The sequence below is a fragment of the Echeneis naucrates genome, chromosome 7 (genome assembly GCF_900963305.1).
Source record: "Echeneis naucrates chromosome 7, fEcheNa1.1, whole genome shotgun sequence".
Taxonomy (NCBI): domain Eukaryota; kingdom Metazoa; phylum Chordata; class Actinopteri; order Carangiformes; family Echeneidae; genus Echeneis; species Echeneis naucrates.
The window spans coordinates 11,555,783-11,577,402 of record NC_042517.1 but is presented as its reverse complement, the minus strand read 5'-3'; the positions used below and the strand labels follow the sequence as shown (position 1 = coordinate 11,577,402).

Sequence of the window (21,620 nt, the reverse complement as noted above, 5' to 3'; positions counted from 1 at the left end):
GTTGAGATTAGGAGGTATTTACACCCTCCGTTTTCATGTCAGATATGATCCTATGTTGTGAAGTTGCATTTTGTTTCATCGTGCTGTTTTCTCTCTTGTCAAAGTATAGTTGTCAATTTTGCATTTTATTGTCTCCATGCTTTTCAAATGGTGAATTTTAACAGACAGAAGAAAAACTGTCCATTATGCAAAATAAGGCATTTTCTTGCTTTTGAACTTCCGAGTTTGGCTTCTGACTTTAAACTTTTCAATTGCGAGATGAACTGCATGTTCCCTTAGTCTACTGTTTTATCTTTTTATTTAGATTTAATTTATTTATCTTACTGTATTTTGTCTCCACATGAAAAGACAAGCTTAATCTCAGCGTCTCTCCCTACCTTACTTGTCATTTCCTCTCTCGTTTTGCCCTGACATGGCTGCGTTTGCTCCGGAGTTTAAACGGCTACAGAGGTTTCTAGACACATACCTAACCTCTCCGACCACAAATTAGTGAAATGAAAACAATGTTTTTTTGTCATGGTGTTAGCCAGTAACTTAAAGCTGTAGCAGTCTAGCTGACTTCACAGGTAGTAAGTGACCTTTTTTCTCTCTCTTTCTCTTTCTGAAAAATTACAGAAGCGCTTCATTAAAGGGTTGAGACAGTTTGGCAAAAACTTCTTCAGGATCCGGAAAGAGCTGCTGCCCAACAAAGAAACGGTAAGATTTATTTCTCTCTACATATTGTTGAACTTTGCTTGTGCGCGTGTGTCTTTTTGTTTTGTAATATTGAAACAAAAAGAAGGTGTATGTGGTTTGTGTGTGAATGATAGAAGTGTTAAACAGTGGCCTTATTGGTAAGGAGTAAGTGCAGCCTGTCACAGCGGTGCTGCAGTATCATCAGTTCTCTACTCAGGCAGTCCGAAAAAACAAGTGTTACACCTAAAACAGAACAGGCAAAATTTTCTTTGCAGTCAGTCACTGAAACTTAACAAGTGGCACTGAACATTGATTAGCGCCCTCTGTTCATAAGCAGTAAAGAAGTTGTGCAGATGTCATGTAGTGATGTGAGACAATATTTATAGCAAGTCGAAGGAGAAGTCTCTTTTCTATCCAGCTAATGTTAAATTGATAGTCCTGGTTTGTTTTGGGTTTTTGTTTGTTTGTTTTTTGTTGTTGTTTTGGTTTTTTTTTTTTTTACCAGCTTGAATCCTTTACACTTTACTGCTTAAGTGTAAAGGATTGTTAAGGAAGACATCCTTAAACAAAATGTCAAACTTTAATTGTTGCTGTCACGTCTGAATCCTCACAATTTAATTTAGAATTTTGGTGCAGGATGAATTCTTTTGATTACATTTGAGACAGATTATTTTACGATAGTTGGAGTTGTAGGGGGGGTCTCTGACAAAGCTTTTGATGAAAATAAATATAGTGATTCAAACTGCCTTTGCTTGAAGGATCTCCTGATATTGTGTTTTTTATGCTCAAGCTGAGGGATGTTTGTCTTGTCTGAGCTTCCCTCCTCTGTGTGAGTGTAAACATGCGCATGCGTCAATGTGTTTAATCATCGTTCAACAACTGTGTGACCTGTTTCACTGTACAAATGGGTCAAATGTAGGCTGAGTAATAATTAACAACAGTTAAGCCTGTTAAACCTGATTATGTTGAAAACAAAAATCAGCAACACATACTCTTTGTGGTGTTGTTCTTTGAGCTGATATAAAATATCTTCCGAAAATCATTATCTGGGAAGACTATTAAGAGAAGTATATAACTTTAACTGTCATTGAAAGGAACAGCTGTACACGTATGTATTGCTTTCAAGTCCCCCACACCTTTGACTTAACAATTTATTCTTAGATATGCATTTTGATTCATAAAACAGTGCAGACATTGCCATTTCTTTGAGGATGCTCTTGCTGGAAGAGTGCCTTTGCAATGCTGACACAGACATCAAAAGAAAATCAAAGGTGTTAGTCATATTTCTCACCCGCTTCATTTGCTTGTCTTCTGTGAGCTAAGGATACGTCAACCCTGTTTCTCAAACAGCTCTACATATCATGTAACATTTTTACTCCAGAACCCTTTAGTGTCACCCCTTTTGTGCTACATTTTTTTCTACAAACCAGTCTCATCCTTTTGAATAAGAAATTAAAGTATGTGAATACAGTTTCCTCATAGAGGGTTCTGCAATTATTTTTACTGGTTTTGAAATATATGACTAGTCCAGTTGATTGGCTATAAAGGAGGTATTAATGCAATTCAACCCGGAGGGGGAGTGTACTTGGCAGGAGAGGTAATAGACCTCCTCCAGGATCTCGGCCTGCCACCACCACAGAGGAGAAAAAGATTAATTTTCCCTCTGCAAATGGAAAATAAACTGCCCTTTAAACATACGAAAAGAGGAGAAAATGGCTGGAGGAGCATGAGCAGTGTAGCAGTGATCGCAGGAGAAGGGGTAAGGTGGGGCGTTAGCTCAATATAGACACTGAAAAGCCTGCGTTGTCGCACCAGGAAAAAAAGCTCTGCTTAAGATGGAACTTGTTTTTATTTCTGTAAGACTGTGTGAGAGCTTGTCTATACCTAAAGAAAGCTCAATGTATTTTCTCCCTGCTCATCTCCAAATTCTGTCACGAACACGAACACAACAATATGTAATCTCTGGTAAAGCACAGAAATTTTTTCCATTATTTCCAGTCACAGACGCATTTGTGTGTCTCCAAGAGCATGACAAACCATCAGAATAAGAGGCATGTTGCAGAAATGCCAGTGTTCCTGCCTCAAGTCCTGGCCAGACCTCTGTTGTTGAGCCCGAGTGCAGGCCATAAAGCCTTTGGGCTTATATCCAGAGGTTGCAGTACACAGTGTGGCGTCCCTCTGTGTTCCTCCCACTAGCCCCTATTAGCTGAACTGTCCCTGAAGCGCCAGCACGGCTCGAGCTGCTAGTGCCAAGGGTAAGCACCCAGCGCTGTGTAAACACACCAGGCCTGACTAGCACTCAGGAATGTTTTATATAAAGTCACATAAAGGCCCAGAGGGGGAAGTGGGTGTGTCGTTGGGCAGTCTGCAACTCTCTTTGCAGCCACCATTTCCTTCAGCCCAGAGAGGACGTCACAGATCCTGAGCTTGCTACTCCCAGTGTTTAAACAAATAAATATGCTGAAATGGCAGATCGCTGATAATGCTGCACCTGATATTTTTTTTTACTGGAGAGGTTTTCATGAAAATGGGATATCAATACTCTATAACACTATTTTCAGAACTGATTTGTATCAGCCACAGCTGATAAAAATTTGCCAGTTCCCCTGTTTGTTGTCCAGCTAAACAGGGGCATTTACAGTGGCATAGTTGATCAATTTAAAAAGATATTTTCACACAGGACAGAGTGCGAACTATTGTGTATAGTGGATAAAATGCAAAAAAAGAAAAAATTACTGCAAAAATAAACTGATGCCAAAAATTTGATTGAGCACAGCTTATGTCTAGCAGATTATAAATTGCATGAAAATAATAACTGTACGTTCTCATATCAGTATATTATGTTATATATTATACATAATAAAAACACTGTAATATAACTCAGGAAAACCATAATGTAATAACCCTTAATGTAGCAATGTCAGACTATACATGGATAGAATTTAAGCATGGTGTCTGTGTCTGCCTATCATTTCAGTTCTTCTGCATCCTCTCTTGTGGCCACAATGCTTTAATTCACATTTCAAGATTACAGCAGACATATCTTAGCACAAAAGTAGGAGTGACATTGTTGTCTATTTCTATTTTTGGAATATAGTTGTGAAAATCATAAAAAATATTAACATAGAGGAATAAATTTTCAAAAACAAGTTTGTTTATATTTTATTACTACACTCAGCACGTTACATTCAGAACCCTAGGAAAACAGGTATGAACCACTGAGCTGATGCCTGAAGTTGTTTTCACTCTGCTGGTTCCTGTTTTACTTCTGCATGGAGATGAAAAAGACCAGCAGGTGCAGTGACAGTGTTTTGGGAAAGCTGGCACAGGTGAACCCACAGTAGGTATTTGGTTTGGGTTCGTGTCACAAGTCAAACAAGTCCTCAGATGGCAGACAGTCAGATTTCAACTGTGCAAAAAGCAGCATATTGTTTGAAAATATAACTTGTTCACAGTAATTTCCTCTCTCAATGCGGCACTAATATTTTATTGTTGTATTATTATAAGCTTCTGATTGTATTTAGAGTGAAGCGGGGGGGCATCACAGTGAAAGGAAAACATGTTCAAATATTCAGGACATATGGGTGACCTGAGCTGTAGTTCGTTGTCTTTCCTTTTTTTTTTTTTTTTTTTTTTTAAACGATGCCTTGTTTGTGCCGGCACTCAGATCAACCAGAAGGTGATGTACTGAGCGTTTCTTGCAGCATCTTGTTCTTTCAAAAAATTTAAAAAAAAGGGAGAGCACTCATCCCCCCAGGCCCTGTCATTTACAGGATGGCCAACAGGAGAACAGTGTTCTCAACACAACCTCACAGCAGATGTTTGCCCTGGTACAATCTGTACAAACGTCAAGTTGAATTCATTGCCTTGTCCTTAGCTAAGCAGCCAGAACCTTGGGGATGAGTGTAATTATAAATACTTTGGTTCAAACACTAATTAAACCAGCTAAAGGGGCCCAGTCCAGTTGGCAACAGCTGTCAGTGGTATGACAGGACAGCTTCCGTGTTTTGGTAAACGATATAACTTGTTTAGTCAGTGAAATCACTGTCGACTGATGGGAACTCAACCAGTATGTATTGATGTTCTTTTAACAGACCACAGGCGATTTAGCACAGTCTGACTGTAAGCAACATCTTTTTTCAGCCTAATAGCTGCAGCTCAGAGACACGGAGCTGCTCGTGTGATTGAGCTCTTCTGTGGCCTGCAAGTTGTGGTTTTTTTGGTGACTAGATTATACGCAGAACACGCAGGATCGACCCTCCAGCAGAAAGCCACTGTTGCCATCCAATCTGCTTTCATTGGCAAAAGCGCTTACAGCAGGAAAAAACACAAGTGCTGATTCTTCAGCATGTGCATCCCTGACCTGTGAAAGCAGAGCTTATTCAGTCATTCTCTAGCAGAAAGGCTCCACGCAGCAGGGAATGGCTGTCCATTTAACCGCCTTTCACATTCACTCTGCTCCACCAGCCAAGGTCCTTTCACTGTTCAGTTTCCATCATCTGCTGCTGGGCTTAAAGGCATCACTATGCTGTAGGTCTATTTTTGAATCTACTATATACATGTGGCTGATGCATTTAATATCTGACCCCTGGATTTTATTTCATAAAAAGTATGAACCACAAAGCCCCTACAATGAAAACACAACATAAACTTGTGTGTGTGTGGTTTTTTTTTTTTCTTTCCCCCAAATAGAAAATATGATTGAAAAATCAGTTAAGTCCACTGACACCGCCACTTTTTTTAATACACTTCAATAAATGATCATTTAGATTTATTTTACCTATTGCTGTTGCATTTTTTGTGTATCTATTTAAAAGCAAACTGTAATTTAAGAGCATTTCATTCATGAATCCAAATCCAGCTCTTAGCATCACTCTAACTTGCTTCATAATGTATGTGTCAAGCTCATAGTTGTGGAGTGCAATTTTCACTTCATGTGTCTTTTAAAGATAAATGCTTTAGTAGAAACATTGTCAAAAGACATAAATGTTCATCTTTCTACTCCAGGTCACATGGCCCTATGCATCACAAATACACCTCTGGCCTGCTTGTCTTGGTGTCAAAGCGCTTACAATGCTACCTCCTACAGTTTCAGTCAGAGTGAGGATGATAGAGAAGTCAAGCACCACTCACTGAAACGATACGCTGTTCAACCTGTCATGGGCGATGAAGAATAGCAACTCCTGGGGTTGAGCACATACATAATTAAACCATGGTTTGATTTAGCTCAGAGAAATACATTCCCCTTCACCTCCCTGAAATGAATCAGGAAGCAATCCTCCCTCCACTGACTGCAGACTGGAGGAAGCAGGAGGAGCACAGGTTCATGCTGCACTAATGGATGTTTACACAACCCACTATCAGCCACCAGGGCCCAGAAATCACATGCTCCCTGTACTCTCTGCTCCCCTAGCTGCGGCTGAATTGCTTTGCAGTTTTAGCTGAGATTTTTATTTGTCAAGAGATTTTTAGGAAGGGTTGTGGTTGGATTTGAGGTTGATTGTCCATTGTTATCCTCTGCTAGCTCTTTATTCCTCCCTCTCGGCTCTCCTCCACATTCAACCCTCCCTCCCCCTCCTCAGCTCTCCCCTGTTTTCTCCTCCTTCCCCTGCTCTTGCCAGTAACGGCCTTAACCGTTTGGCTACATGTCAAAGCAGGGGCCTTTTGTGGCTCTGTCACAAATCTGCCAAGAAAAACAGAAACCATCTGTTCAGGACTGGGCCTGAGAGGGGATGAGGGTGTAAATACATGAGTTTAGCCCTCGCCCTCAGCCCTGCCTGCGCGCACAGGACCACCGAGCCCAGTAGAGGATTCTGCACTCCCACCCGCAATTACACTGTGGTCTACAGGGGTTTCATGGTTAACCTTATTAAGTCTCAATCTTACAGTCAAGGAAATGAGCTTAAAACGCAGCAGCTGAGTTTAAACCTGAATACAATCCTATCCGAAATGATATTTCTAAATTATAGTACCCATAAAAATCCTAGTATCCAAAGATCGAGGATACATTCACCCGCCCCCTGGACTTCTCTTTTTAAGTGCAATGGCCTTGCAGAATTTGATTTAAATGAGGTAACAAATAGTGTGAAATGTAACTGTGACTATGTATCATATAAACAGTTTAGATCAAAATGCATCTCCGTGCCATAACAAGACTTTTATGCTCTTTCCCTAAACAATATTAAACCAAATAAAAATATTACCTCTAATTAGGGTACATACTTTCTATATATTTATTATTCAATTATTCTCTAGTGTTTTTAGCATTGAATTTTAAGGAGTGCAGATTATATTTGATGTAATTTTATCCGTCAAAGTAAATGGGTCGACGGAAAAAATTGCATCAAAAATAATAGTAGTAAAATACTGGGATGAAACCCTTGCCATGCTTCTCAGATGTGTTTGTAGGGAAAGGGAACATTGCTGTGTAAAACATTGAACCTCTACATCCATTTCACCCATAAAGACTTGTATGTAGACGACCATTTTAAGTGGCAATAACTGGAGTGGAAGCCCCGAGTGTCATGATAGGAGGGTAAGCCCTTTCCTTGTCGGATAATCCACTAACCAGAAAGCTCCTGCAGATGGAAGCAGTCTAAAACGCCTTATAATACTGAGCTTATGTTGTCACTATCTCATGTTCTGCAGAGCGGCAGCACACTCTGTACCGCTCTGCAATGATTTAGTGGACAGGGGGAAATTATGGTGCTGAGGCCAGGGCCAATCTAGACTTCTGTCTCAAGTATTTCCGTGCATTTTTACCGGATACAGGTGAGCTGTTTTTGGCTGCGGGTTTATGGATTTGTTTCCAGTGTAATGTTGCTTCATTTTACATGGAAATGACAACTTTACTGGGGAACTCAAAAGGTGCACAGAGACTGGCTGAAGGGGGGGAAACGGAGGTAATGAAAGTGTTGCTGTGGGCACACGGTGAAAAGTACACGGTCGATGTGACACATTCGAAAGTGTGTGCCTTCACAGAAACCAAATTTGACACTTGCTCCTTCACAGAAGTAATGCAAGTCTCCTTTTGACACTAAGTTACTGCCCAAAGCTTGTCCCGACCACAGGAATGCCATCCTAGACTCCATTTCACCCAGACACCATGTATGACTCCTCTCCCATCAGTCTTGTCTTTGTTAACATGACCTCATTCAGAATTGGGTTTGTGAGCTCTGAAGGAGTTGTTCATTTTTGTTTTTTCTGCATTATTCTGTTTAAAACAGGGGCCTGGTGTTTTTTCCAAAGTAACAATATAACTGACAAATTAAATTTTGCTAAGCTGCATCTTCTGTTTCCCACTTTCCATTTGCACCTGTTAATACCCACTCAAAAGCCCAAGTTAATGTTTTCGCTGGCCCCTGCCTAATGTAATGGTACTTGACATAGTGTAAGTGATGGAGAGGCAGGGTGACCTTTCCCTGTGTCTGCCAAGCTGTTGTTGAGTCCGTGTAGTTGTCGGCCTGCAGCGAGGAGGCAGAGAGCCACTGGTGAGAATCGTCATTAGGCACAGAGCAAGGCCAGCGCTCAGCACCACTCAAAACTTTTGATCTGCACATTTCAATTAGATTTCACATCAGGACGCCTGCCTTCCCTCAGTTAGCACCTGCGTCCTGCCTTCTCAACTGGCCAGATAGGCTGAAGAGGGAATCACATGGGAAATGACTAGAAAGTCCTGTTACTGCTTAAAATAGATGCACAAACACATGGCAACTTAATAGAGCTTTTAGCTGGTGTGATACTCGTTTACTGCTCCATTCTTGCTTTGGGGTTATTCAGGGTTATTTGAAGGTCTGCAAATATTCCATGAGTTAAAAAGTTTATGTTTCCATCTTAACTTTAAAGTATCCTACTTATTCCTCGTTGCTCAGATCCTGCATGTGGATTATATGCCACAGCTCCACATGTGTTCATCTCCAGAAGTCCTGAGGTCTTCAAGGGGAAAAAAAACTAGCACAAGGTATTGGGCCTGGGACACGGTAACACAGGAGCAGTGGCTTTGCCATTACACAGTGCAGCACTTTAATTTACCCTGAAATTTGAGAAGATTTCATTGAGCTCAGACACCCTCAGTAAATGTTCCCAGCACTGTTTGGCCTGATAAGATGGAGTCCTACAGGCACTAGTAGATATGAATTTCCCTTAAGAGCCACATGAAGAGAGATCTTATTAAACCGGCATGATCCCACTGAGGCGAGCATTTTATGCCAATCAAAGCAGTGACTGAGGAGTTGTTGAAGAACCTGTTCCTTAATGTCAGGTACTCAGGCAACACAAAGATAAAGGGACAACGACTATACAATCCCTGACCTTCATTTTGTCACAACAAACAGCAAGAAGCCAACTGGCCTGAAGTAGTTTTGTGTTGCATGAAATTAGATAATAAATCTGATATTACCTTTGTGCTTGCTTAGATACCATGTTCCTGATGGAGTAGAGCTTAATGAGAAGGATTTTATAGCCATTTTAAACAGTCTATCATTTAATCAAATCATTTCCTGACATTTTTTACCATTTGAAGGAGGATTATAAGATATTGCTGCAAAGCTGTTGATGTGTTTTACTGAGCTATGCACTGAAATTCTCAGCTGAGAAGCAGTCGATCACCATTAATACCAGGGAGCTTTGTTGAACAACAGTTTTTACAGATCTTCGACAGTAAATGAGTATCCCCAGGGGTTTAAAGATTACAGGTGACTTACTGCTCACCCAACATCCACAGCACATTGCATTTGTTATGGAGCTTGTGAGGGTCCACTAACAAGTAAGAGTTTATGGTGAGGGGGCAAAAAAGGGCAAAGCCAAACAGGAAACTGCGTAATTGTCCCTGACTCCTGTTGCTAATTTTTAAGGCTTGTGTATTATGAGTGTGGCCGGAAAGCAGCAGTTAATATGCACAGGCTGCCTCAGCAAAGTGCTTTCTAATCCATGATTGCATGTGTTAATGTTTCAGTTGGGTATCGATTTCCTGCAGGCCTTTTGAACACTGGATTTATCCGCCTCGCTCACTGGCAAGCGCGCCCCTACGAATGTTTGATTAAAGTTCAATTGACTCCTCCAGTGAAGGGGCGAGGAGCCATTTCACTCCCTATTTGTAGCGCCAAAGCTCTGCCTGACATGTTCTTTTGTCCCCATTCAAGCTCCTGCCACCCAGGCAGCCACCAATGTACTGATCCTAATATCCCTGCATTCAGTGAGCCTCCTCGCCTAATCCTGGGACAGACAGGGCCGCAGCACAAACATGCCCGGCCAACTACAAATCCTGGAATGGACTGATCTCACTCCATGGTCCCTCACTGTATAAATAATACAATGCTGACTGCTAATGTATATATTCCACATATTTTCTTCAGCCCAACTGCAGATACTTCAGTGTCAATTTCCTAAATTCTCAGCAAGTTTTAACAAAATTGACTTTAAATCTTTTTAATTCAGCAGACTCTTTAGAGTCAAATGATGCCATCACCTCATTACAAACTCGCCAATGTGTAATTTCGATATATTCACCCAATTTAATAGCATTCGTTTCCTATTTCCTTCCAGGGAGAGCTAATTACCTTCTACTACTATTGGAAGAAAACCCCAGAGGCAGCCAGTTGTCGAGCCCACCGCAGACACCGCCGCCAACCTGTCTTCCGCCGCATCAAGACACGAACTGCTTCAACTCCTGTCAACACTCCCTCACGTCCCCCCTCCAGCGAGTTTTGTATGTATATTTGACGCCTTATATGGAAAGGGGGAGGCATGACCTAATATCTACTGCTGTGAAAGCAATGTATATCTGAACTGTTTGTCTTTGGTTCTTTTCCAGTGGACCTCAGCTCAGCCAGTGAAGATGACTTTGACAGTGAAGACAGCGAACAGGAGCTGAAGGGTTACGCCTGCCGCCACTGTTTCACTACCAGTAAGACACCATGTTCCCTTTACAGATTCTCAACACCCGTCGTATGGACTTGTTTGGTTATTCCTGTCCTGATTGTGATCAGTGTGAGCCTGCACAACGCAGCACTGTGTGACAGATGGGCATCAGAAGATGTCAGACCTAATTTGATCAAATCAGACATGAGCCCACAGCTCATCCACTCTCTCCACCTCATTATCCCTCCACTCTTTCCACACAGCTGGCTCCCAGTGCCACGCTCCCATCTGATCACACTTACTTCCATCACAACAAGGGTGGCTAAAAACTTTGGCTTCATAGTATTAACCCATAAAAAAATTTATTAGTACTGAAATCTGAAAACAGTATTACTTCATAATTCTTCATTCAGCTTGCAGGAAGAAAAATCTTAAGCTATTGCTCTACAAAGTTATTCAAGAATATTCTCCATATTGGACATTATTACCACGCTTCTGAGAGTTCTGTGCGTTGTTTGTTCTTCTCGTTGTCAGTGAAAGTGTATTATTTCACAACTGTAAATGGCTTTCCTCAGCCTCCAAGGACTGGCACCACGGGGGCCGAGAGAACATCTTGCTCTGCACAGACTGTCGCATTCACTTCAAGAAGTACGGGGAGCTGCCCCCCATCGAGAAGCCTGTGGACCCGCCACCATTTATGTTCAAACCTGTCAAAGAGGAAGAGGATGGACTCAGCGGGAAGCATAGCATGAGGACCCGACGGAATCGAGGCTCGGTGCGCACACACTCCTGCTTGCCATCTATCTCTCTATTTTCACCTTCAGGATCCTCAGCCTCAGAGTTTTCCTGGGTGTAATGCAGAGGCAGACAACAAAACAATAACCTCAGCTCTAGATGAGCATTAAAGAGAAAACACATATTTAGAGCCATAAAAGTATTCAAAAAGTTTACGGTAGGGTTTATGTCCATGTAAACTTTTTATTTCAAATATCCATATGATTTATGTTGACTCTGTTTCAATAGATGTCAACGCTACGTAGTGGTCGTAAGAAGCAGACAGCCAGTCCTGATGGCCGCGCCTCACCTACCAACGAGGATTTGCGCTCCAGTGGACGGACCTCACCCAGCGCAGCAAGTACAGACAGCACTGACAGCAAGACAGACTCAATGAAGAAGCCAAACAAGGTAAAACACAATATAGACTAGCTGAAACCTTGTTTTTCTGCATGCAGTTCCCTGTTAAATGTGCTATAATGACTCTACTGCTTTGGCGCCACAGAAAATTAAGGAGGAGGCTCCTTCACCTATGAAGAGTGTCAAACGGCAGCGGGAGAAGGGAGCTTCAGACACAGAGGAGCCGGAGAGGGCCAGTGCCAAAAAGTCCAAGACACAAGTGAGTCTCTTTGTTTTCCTTAGTCATTTGGCTCAAAGGGCATAGTCATGGTTTCATGATGCTGATCCTTCTCAATCCTCTGTTCCTCAGGAGCTGAGTCGACCAGATTCCCCCTCAGAGTGTGAAGGGGAAGGGGAGGGAGAGGGCGAGAGCTCTGATGGACGTAGCATCAATGAGGAGCTTAGTAGCGATCCTAAGGACATTGACCAGGACAACCGGAGTTCCTCCCCAAGCATCCCCAGCCCCCGGGACAATGAGAGCGACTCAGATTCCTCTGCCCAACAGCAGCAGCTCCTGCAGAGCCAGCACCCCCCAGTCATCCAGTGTCAGCCGGGCACATCAGCAGCATCTTCAGCACCTCCTCCACCGACAACCTCAGCCCCTGCACTGCCCCAACAAGTCTCCCCAACAGTGGCCTCCACCTCTCTACCTCCCCAGCCTCTGCCCCAGGCAAGCCCCATGTCTTTGATCCAGCCAGGAGCATCCCTCCACCCTCAAAGGCTTCCTTCTCCACATTCACCAATGACTCAGGCTCCGCCTCCTGGCCCCCCAATCCCACCTCAGTCATTACCCAGCTCCCACCACGGCCCCATGCCTCCCATGCCACATCCTCTGCAGCCTGGTCCATCACACATGCCTCACCCTCACTCCATGGCCCCACAGGGCTTCCCTGTAGGTCAGTCTCAGGTCCCACCCCCATCAATTTCTGGCCAATCACAGCAGAGGCCACACACACCACCTTCTCAGTCCCAGTCATCTGCTCAGAGTGGAGGCCAGCCTCCCAGAGAGCAGCCCCTCCCCCCTGCCCCACTGTCCATGCCTCATATCAAGCCCCCACCAACCACGCCCATCCCTCAGCTACCAAATCCACAGTCCCACAAACACCCACCCCATGTGTCTGCACCTCCGTTTCCTCAGATGCCTTCAAATCTGCCTCCACCTCCTGCCCTCAAACCGCTCAGCTCTTTATCCACCCATCATCCTCCATCAGCACATCCACCTCCTCTTCAGCTCATGCCTCAAGGGCAACAGCTTCAGCCTCCCCCAGCTCAGCCTCCAGTTCTCACCCAGTCCCAGAGCCTTCCACCTTCAGCCAGCCACCAGCCTCCTCCAGCTCCTCCACTGCCGCCATCCGCAGCAGCAGCCCCACATCCCAATGGGCCACCGCAGCCGTTTTCATCCCATCCTTTCAATACAGTTCTACCTCCAACCGGCCCACCACCATCTTCATCAAACTCCATGTCTGGCTTGCAGCCTCCATCTTCCTCTGCTCCTTCCTCCTCCATCTCCATGCCACTTCCAGCCTCGGTCACTTGTGCCGGCCCGGGTCCAGCACTGCCACCAGTCCACATCAAAGAGGAGCCTTTGGATGAGTCAGAAGAGCCAGAGAGCCCCCCACCACCACAGAGAAGCCCCTCGCCAGAGCCAACCGTCGTCAACACACCCAGCCATGCCAGTCAGTCGGCACGGTATGTCACCAGTGTTGACCCAAACACTAAGAAAAAAACAGAAACATGTGCAAGCTGTTATTTATCAGTAATCTGCTGAGCTGCTTACCGTCTTTTCTGTGGATGCTGATTAGCACTCCAACACATTGAACAACAGGAGAGTCCCTATGTTCAGGTTTTAAGCCTTTGATGTAAGCAATAAATCAAATGTCCTCAGCAAAACAGTCATCCAAGGCCACAATTAGCCTTGAGCACTCAGTAGCTGATGGCAAGGAATTATCAGAGATGGAGAGCAAAGAGATTAAATACAGTGAGATACAAGTGAACAGAGGCATCTGAGTATGAGTATCTGCAGTTGCGTTGTGCTTAAGTGCCTCTCAGGCCACCAATGAATAGCAATGAGGATTTTAATACATACTCAGTGTAGCAGCAGAAGTGAATGGCAAGGGAGTTTGTTTCCTTTGAATAATGGAGCAGTGTAAGCTCAGATACGAGCTGTCTTTTATCTAATGGGACCTTATCCTGCCATTCAACATGCAGAATTGCAGATAAAAATAATAGCTTTAGCTTATTTTACAAGTGGAGCATCGTTTATTTTTTCTGAGTAATTGTTGAATATGATAAATGTTTGATATTCTCTGCTATGGCTGCAGGTTTTACAAGCACCTGGACCGAGGTTACAACTCGTGTGCTAGGACAGATTTCTACTTCACTCCCCTGGCTTCATCTAAGCTGGCCAAGAAACGAGAGGAAGCTTTAGAGAAAGCCAAGAGGGAAGCAGAACAAAAAGCAAGGGAGGAGAAGGAAAGAGAGAGAGAAAGAGAAAAAGAACGAGAAAGGGAGCGAGAACGAGAAAAAGAAGCCGAGCGTGCTGCGGTGAGTGACTTGGTTTCTACATAATGTCTCCCGTTTCCCTCACTGTGGTTACATTCTGAAAAAAAAAATATAATAAACGTGCCGTGTCTCCCCTCACAGAAAGCCTCCAGTTCCTCTCATGAAGGCAGAATGGGTGAACCTCAGATGGCTGGCCCCGCCCACATGCGTCCACCCTTTGACGGCCCCCCAACTACAATTGCAGCTGTCCCTCCATACATTGGCCCAGATACTCCTGCCCTGCGCACCCTCAGTGAATACGCCCGACCCCACGTCATGTCACCCACAAATCGAAACCACCCCTTCTTTGTGTCCCTCAACCCTGCAGACCCACTGCTGGCCTACCATATGCCCAGCCTGTACAACGCTGACCCAGCCATGCGAGAGCGAGAGCTCCGAGAGCGGGAGATGCGTGAGAGGGAGATTCGTGAGAGAGAGCTGAGAGAAAGGATGAAACCTGGTTTTGAGGTTAAGCCTCCAGAGATGGACACACTCCACCCTTCTACGAACCCCATGGAGCACTTTGCCCGGCATGGGGCCATCACGTTACCCCCCATGGCTGGCCCTCACCCTTTCGCCTCCTTCCACCCTGGCCTAAACCCATTAGAGCGTGAGCGGCTGGCCCTCGCTGGGCCACAGCTGCGGCCAGAAATGAGCTACCCAGAAAGGTTGGCTGCAGAGAGACTCCATGCTGAGAGGATGGCCACAGTAGCAAATGACCCCATTGCCCGTCTACAGATGTTCAATGTTACGCCGCACCACCACCAGCACTCACATATTCACTCCCATCTCCACCTCCACCAGCAAGACCCCCTTCACCAAGGTAAGAGAAAGCCCTGCCTGTATAAATCTGCACCTCCACACTACTACACTACTAAAACTGCACAGCACAGCATCCACTTCAACACTTTCATTGAAAACCATTTCTGTTTGATCTCTCAGCAAACACAGTAGTTCTTCTTTTATGAGAGATCATTATGATTCTAGTAATGGACCCTTTTATTGTTCATTACTTGATTTGTTTTAATTTAATCTATAAATGGGGCAACAGATAAGTGAATCTTAACTGAGTCAGTTTTTTCCTCACATGTTCAGCATGTTTGTACACTGATCCTTTGGAAACGTATTTAAATGAACTTAGAAAAATATGTAAATGAATATTTAATGCTTGACTGTGTACATTTTTTGTTGTGATGTGACCGTGAATCATCATGTTGTTATACATTTTGAAATGGGAAAGGAGATTATCAGCACAAAGTTTACGAAATCACTAGAAAAGTAATATAAACAGATTTGAAGTTGATGAGCAATAGATTATTTCCATTTAATTAACTTTTTACAGTTAATGTATTAAGCAGCAAATGAATGCTATTAATACCTCTTTTATATCAATTTATAGTAAGGCAGATGTCCAATCTAAAAGCCCACCAAGGAAAACGTGGTTTATACTGATGTCAGCAGGCAGTACACACTTTGGTTTACTTGAGGCTTTGGTGAAAAAAAATGAATACCGACCTCAGTAGAAATATTTTAATTAGCTGGAACAGCAAGAAAAATTGCAGGATGTTGTTTCCAGCTTTGTTGTTTAGCATTAAAGGAAGTTTATTTAAAGATTGTGTGGTTGGGGGAAAAGTGGCAAAGTAAAACTAGAAAGATGATAATAAAGTACTTGTTTATTTTATCAGATTAAATTATATATTATCAGGAATTGAAGCAGATGGAAATACATTTTTCACGAGGTCAATATTAGCTTTTATAATATAGAGCAGAGGGCATCAATCAGTGTGCTGTAATCGGAGTCAAGCTCTCTGTAAATAAATAAATCCAGTTATAATACTTCCCTCATCACAGTGAAGAGTGAACAACGGGACTTTAACGGCAGTAACTTTTTTTACCAGATTATAGGAAATTTGATTCTCTCTGCGGTGACAGAGATGAGATTGGATTGAAGTTTTTTTTTTTTTTTATATATATCTTCAGACGCTGTACAGCGAATAAAGATCAAATTGATATGCAGTGGTCCCTGCACTCTTTTGGTTGACCTTGAGAGGAGTAACATGATGTGAAGCTGTGTATCACTAATGTCTGCAGCATGCACTGTCATGAGATGAGTGTGCCCTGAACCTAAGACTCTGACACCCAGAAGGTGGTGGTGAATGTCTTGTGTGTCCGTCAGGTTCTGGGGCCCACCCACTGGCAGTCGATCCCCTGGCAGCTGGACCTCACCTGGCCCGCTTCCCTTACCCGCCCGGCGCCATCCCCAACCCTCTCCTCGGCCAGCCGCCACACGAACACGAGATGCTGCGCCATCCAGTGTTCGGTAAGCTTTGAGCCGTCATCAGCTCTCGTTTTCACTAGCACACCACATCAGTCCATCAGTCCACATCCTCCGATCAAACGTTGTTTGCGCCTCCTTCAGGTACTCCATACCCACGGGACCTACCGGGGGGTCTGCCTCCACCCATGTCCGCAGCCCACCAGTTGCAGGCCATGCATGCCCAGTCTGCTGAGCTCCAGAGGCTGGCCATGGAGCAGCAGTGGCTCCACGGCCACCATCACATGCACGGGGGACCACTGCCAGGCCAGGAGGACTACTACAGGTGGGATCAAAATCAGACTCAGAAACGGTGAATGCCACCTTGATTTTGAAGTATTGATACTTAATGTTCTTTGTGTTGCAGCCGGCTGAAGAAGGAGAGTGACAAGCAGCTGTAACCAGCGGAGGGAGGAGGCGGCTGACAGGTGCAGCACACAGGAAGTAGTTACAGAGCAGTCTGGCGAGGGCTCTCCAGGGTCCTCAGGACACATTCAGTTCTGAAGAATGGAAAAGTGGATCATCTGACAATTCTTCTGATATTTGGTTTTTGCTCTCGTCAAGGACTTTTTTTTATGATTATTATTATTATTATTATTTTTCAAGACATTGACTTTCTTTGGTATATAGCCAGTAGTGACAACGTCTTCAAGACTCCTGCATGACAAGCTTCCCTGACGTTTTTTTGTAGGTGCTAGAACAAGACACTGTGCTTATCAACAAAAAAAAAGACAAGACAAGACCAGTCAGGCAGTTTATTCAAAAATAACAAGTGCTATCTTAAATTCAACATTTATTTTAATACATTGTTGGAGGTTTTTCATAATTTTAAGAAAAGCTACAGCATGGCATTTTTGAGTCTGTAAATAGTATATATAAACATATAATTATTATTATAATTATTATTATTACTAAGTGTGGACTCCAAACCAAGTCGTTTCAACCTCCAATATAATTGTTTTGAAGCATTATCCCTTGTTTCAGAGGGGAGCACCATGGCATTATATGAGAAGTTTCTGAGAGAGTTGTGGTTCAGTTGTGACGTTCCTCTGACATCACTGTGTTAGATTTAGTCCCACATCGACCATAAACCTGTCACCCCCATCGCCTCCATTCACCACACACCTTTGTCACACAGCAGGTTGTCCGAATGTGTAAACTCAGTGTTGAGTTAATGATTTGATACACTTGAAGAGGTGACATGCTCACTGAGACTTCTGTTGAGTGGACACTGAAGCCAGGGCTTAAAAAGAAAAACAAAGTTTGCACTGAAAGAGGATCCACCCAGTAGGTTTTATCCTTTAGTTTAAAATCATTATTTACGTCACCAAATTGGAGTGGCTCTTCATTATTTTGTTGTTTTTGCAGATATGGATTTTAATGATGAATTTAAAGACGTGGAAACTAGAAACATATTTGGCTGAACTGAAGAAATTCATAATTGCTTCAAGTCCCTTTTAAGTGTCGGGACTGGAATTTTAACATTGTTCACTAAAACAGGAGTCTAACAGGACTTTAAGATTGTTCTGAATGTGTGAATGGTTGTGAGTCGGAGCTAGTTTGTTTAGTGGTATCCCCTTTCTTCACCTGGTTCAGGGCTCATATCTCCAGCCGACACTTGACCACCAGTGGGTAGTGGGGTAATGATTGTGTGCGTCTGTGTGAATGTGTTATCCTCACAATGTTTTCATATGCCTTGGTTCCTTAGGGATGTATGCAGCCTCCTGGGCCGCAGGAGTGCTGTGTTTGTGTGCCACTGACTGTTACACGTAGTGTTGATCTGTCATACCAGTGCACATGAGCCCGTTGTTTTTTTTATTGTTTTCTTGTCATTTTATTTTTGAATCCATGATATAAAGGTGTGCATTTATTCCCAGCACTAAGACTGTTTTAACTCTCATGAAATTTAGAAAACTGTGGCTTTTTTTTAACCAAATGAAGAAACTGTACTTTTGCATTTTTAAAGTGATCATGTCTTCTCTTAGAGCACTATAATTTCCATTTAAATAGTTGCAAATGTCATTAAGTTCACGGACCATTTCTAAAACTCCAAAAAGTCTGTCACTCTGTCTGCCATCTCCCACTGACTCCTGTCTCTCTTCTTATAACATACTCATATTCATCCCCACCACCATCATCTTCCTTTGCCTCGTTTCCTGATGGTACCCTTGCCTTTTTCTCCCTCTTTTTGTGTCTCCAAAACCTTTGATGTTAAGTGTTGTCAATGGTTTAGCTTCTTGTTTCAAAGCGGCAATAGCAGAATGTAAATTCTGACTGCTAAGATTTATATATATACTGGTATCTTGAAGCTTATTGTATATATGAGTAGTCGCCATGGGATGACACAATGTAAACAAAAAGTAGAAATAATAAGAAAAATTGTGAGTCCTGTGTTCTCTCCATTTGAGTATTTTGTAATTTTTTTGAAAAATTTGTGGAATTAAAATAAACGACTAAGTTACACCACAACATCAGCACACTCCTTTTTTCAGCCCCCTGAAACACCAATGAGTCATTTATTTCCTTGTAAACACAGTTGTTTGTGGGCGAATGTAGAGCAGACGGCTAAGTCCCAGCGCCCATCAGACATAATAATCCTGTTTTAACGATAAACATTTGATGATTCGCTGCTCGTTGGCTGAATGGCGTAGAAAGAACACACAAAGACTCTTAATTCACTCCGTTTTCTAACATTAGTGAAACGTAATTCTCCAGCTAAGCAGAGTTTTGATAATACTCATGTCCTACATTTGCTCTTGAATAATAGAATTTTTGCTTGACGGGAGAAATGTGTTGCAGAACAGATCAAGCGTTCCTGTTTCATATTTTTTCAGCCTTCCATTTTCTCAGCTTCACAAATACCGAGCTTTAAGAGATCACCCCAGCAGCAGGTAGTGCATCTCAGGAGAATATTGCACTGCTGTGGTATAATAACATCAAAGCCGAGCTAAGCCAGAAGGAACACCTACTCGGGCTGAGATGCTTTGCTATCAGCAGGGCTGGGCTGTCATTTCATCCTGTGTGTGGGGAGTGATAGACCAGCAATCTGTGATGGTGTGTCGCAGCGATGGCTGTCATTTTGAGAGGGAGCTATTATTCTGCTGCTGCTCTCTGAAATGATGTCCTGTCCTCGGGAAAATCGAGGTTCCTTGGATGCTCTATCCCCGGGCTGTCATGTGACGGCCGCCTTGTGAGGAGGTGCAGCTTGTTGTTGCCGGCTCACCTCACCTCCTCATAAGACACAACAAGACGTCAGAGCCGAGCAGCACTGGCTGGTTGAATAATTCATCCTCCCCTCCTCCTCCACATCCTCACCAACAGTGGAGCGACTGTGACTTGTGTCAACTCAAATCCTTCTCATAATACTGTGTGTACCCCTCAGGCAGGCACACAGGGATACACAGCCTGGAAAAAAATCTGCTCTCTCTGTCTGAATAGCAATATGTCTTGTGCTGCTCCCTCAGTGTTACTGTGTTTGTAGCAGCAGGTTTCGGACACAGAGCCTCTTCATCTTCATCCTCCTCTCTTTTTCTTTCGCTCCACTGTTTCTGCTGGCGAAGCGTGGTGCTCAGCGGCAGAGAGGAGCCTGCCTGCTATTAGTGCATTCAGTTGGAGGGGAGCTGTGTTCCTTCAGCGGGTAGCTTTGTGACTGCTCCGTAGCTGAGCAGAGCCCTGTCTATCTAAAAAAGAGCTGTGTTGGCACAGAGAGAAAATCAGCAGTCGACTCATTCCTCTTCTGCTGCCTGAATTAGACACAAGAGACACCATAACAGATATTTTATGCCTGGTTTTCTTTTTAAAAGCCTCATCCTGTTTGTTGGTTTTTGTACATGGAGCAGTATTAAAACTATTGACTCTGTATTTCCAGTCAGTAAGATTTTTTTTGTTGTTGTTGTTGCTTCCTCACACAGATTTTGAGCAACACTCAGCCATTTACAAAACAAGCGACCTGTGGTTATGTAAAAACTCCATTTAATAAATTGAGCACAGCTGTAGGAGTTTGATGAATGCAAATAAAGGTAATTAAATATATTTAAAATGCAAATGATCCAACCTCGGATATGCACACATGCATTTTATTTAAAACAACATTCATTCCTGCGTTTCAGTTATCTGAATATTTATACCCATGAGGAAAAAAAAGCTTCATTTGTGAAGGAAAGGTTAAAAAAAACACAGTAACGATAACTGCATCTGGGAGAGGAAACTTTTTGATTCAGCTAAATTGTAAAATAGTGATGCTTTTCTCCCTACAGTTAGAGTAGTTGCCTTCCAGAAAAACCACCTCTGTCAAAACAAGAACTGCCACTTCATCAAAAACAGCAACATCCTTCGGACCTCCAGCGAATCGATCAGAGTTTGTCCAACATCTCTGATTCCCTCATCCTCTCCCCAAAGCAAACAGCATCTCTGGCTCCTTCTGACACCTGACCATTGCTTCATTGCCGTAGAAAAACGTTTGTGAGCAGTGTGTTGTGCGAGGTCAGAGGTTAGCCCTGATTCTGAAGAGAAAACAGGAGGTGATGATTGGTCCTTTTGTTTGCTGTGTTAAAATATATCAGCGGTTCTCAAAGTTTTTCTGAAACCAAAGCAGTTCACACCCCCATATACAACTTTCATTAATTATTAAGAATGACGAGGAAACAGAACAGCACAGAGACGTGATTAAAGGAGCAGGCACAGGATGACAGTGATGCATCAATAACATGAATCCGCTGGTGAAATAATATTTAGAGTAAAGCTGACAATGTTATATTGTTTGTTGTTAATTCAGATCTGTTGCTTCTCTTTCTCTCTCTCTCTCTCCACCACAAAAACCTACAAAATAGTATTGTTATGTGTTTTAATCTCTAATGATGTAAGATTTAAAAGACCATCGTACATGTGTACTTGACTTTTTTAAAGCTCATTTCACTGCTAATACTTGTTAAAATTCCTATATAAGTACAGTTTTATGTTCTTTTGTTGCTGCTTTTGTGTTATTATTCCTCCCCACAGCCTGTTGAGATTCAAAGGTGGAGTTTTCAATATGTTTTTAAGAAATTGTGCAATCATGGTC

At 43.1% G+C, this 21,620-nt stretch overlaps 1 protein-coding gene across 5 annotated transcripts in view; it reads left to right on the top strand.

Moving 5' to 3' along the window:
• Positions 1-19,030, top strand: part of rerea (arginine-glutamic acid dipeptide (RE) repeats a) — a 118,312-nt gene extending 99,282 nt beyond the window's left edge. For 4 of the 5 annotated variants that reach the window (XM_029505619.1, XM_029505617.1, XM_029505618.1 and 1 more), the window contains 12 exons: positions 616-696; positions 10,219-10,381; positions 10,487-10,579; positions 11,109-11,308; positions 11,557-11,718; positions 11,813-11,926; positions 12,017-13,395; positions 14,028-14,250; positions 14,350-15,070; positions 16,394-16,567; positions 16,667-16,847; positions 16,929-19,030. In XM_029505619.1, coding sequence (XP_029361479.1) covers positions 616-696; positions 10,219-10,381; positions 10,487-10,579; positions 11,109-11,308; positions 11,557-11,718; positions 11,813-11,926; positions 12,017-13,395; positions 14,028-14,250; positions 14,350-15,070; positions 16,394-16,567; positions 16,667-16,847; positions 16,929-16,962 — 3,525 coding nt within the window. In that variant the 3' untranslated portion in view covers positions 16,963-19,030. The remainder of the gene's footprint in view (positions 1-615; positions 697-10,218; positions 10,382-10,486; positions 10,580-11,108; positions 11,309-11,556; positions 11,719-11,812; positions 11,927-12,016; positions 13,396-14,027; positions 14,251-14,349; positions 15,071-16,393; positions 16,568-16,666; positions 16,848-16,928) is intronic. The other variant, XM_029505620.1, reaches the window with a different exon arrangement.
• The last annotated feature ends 2,590 nt before the right edge of the window (positions 19,031-21,620 follow it).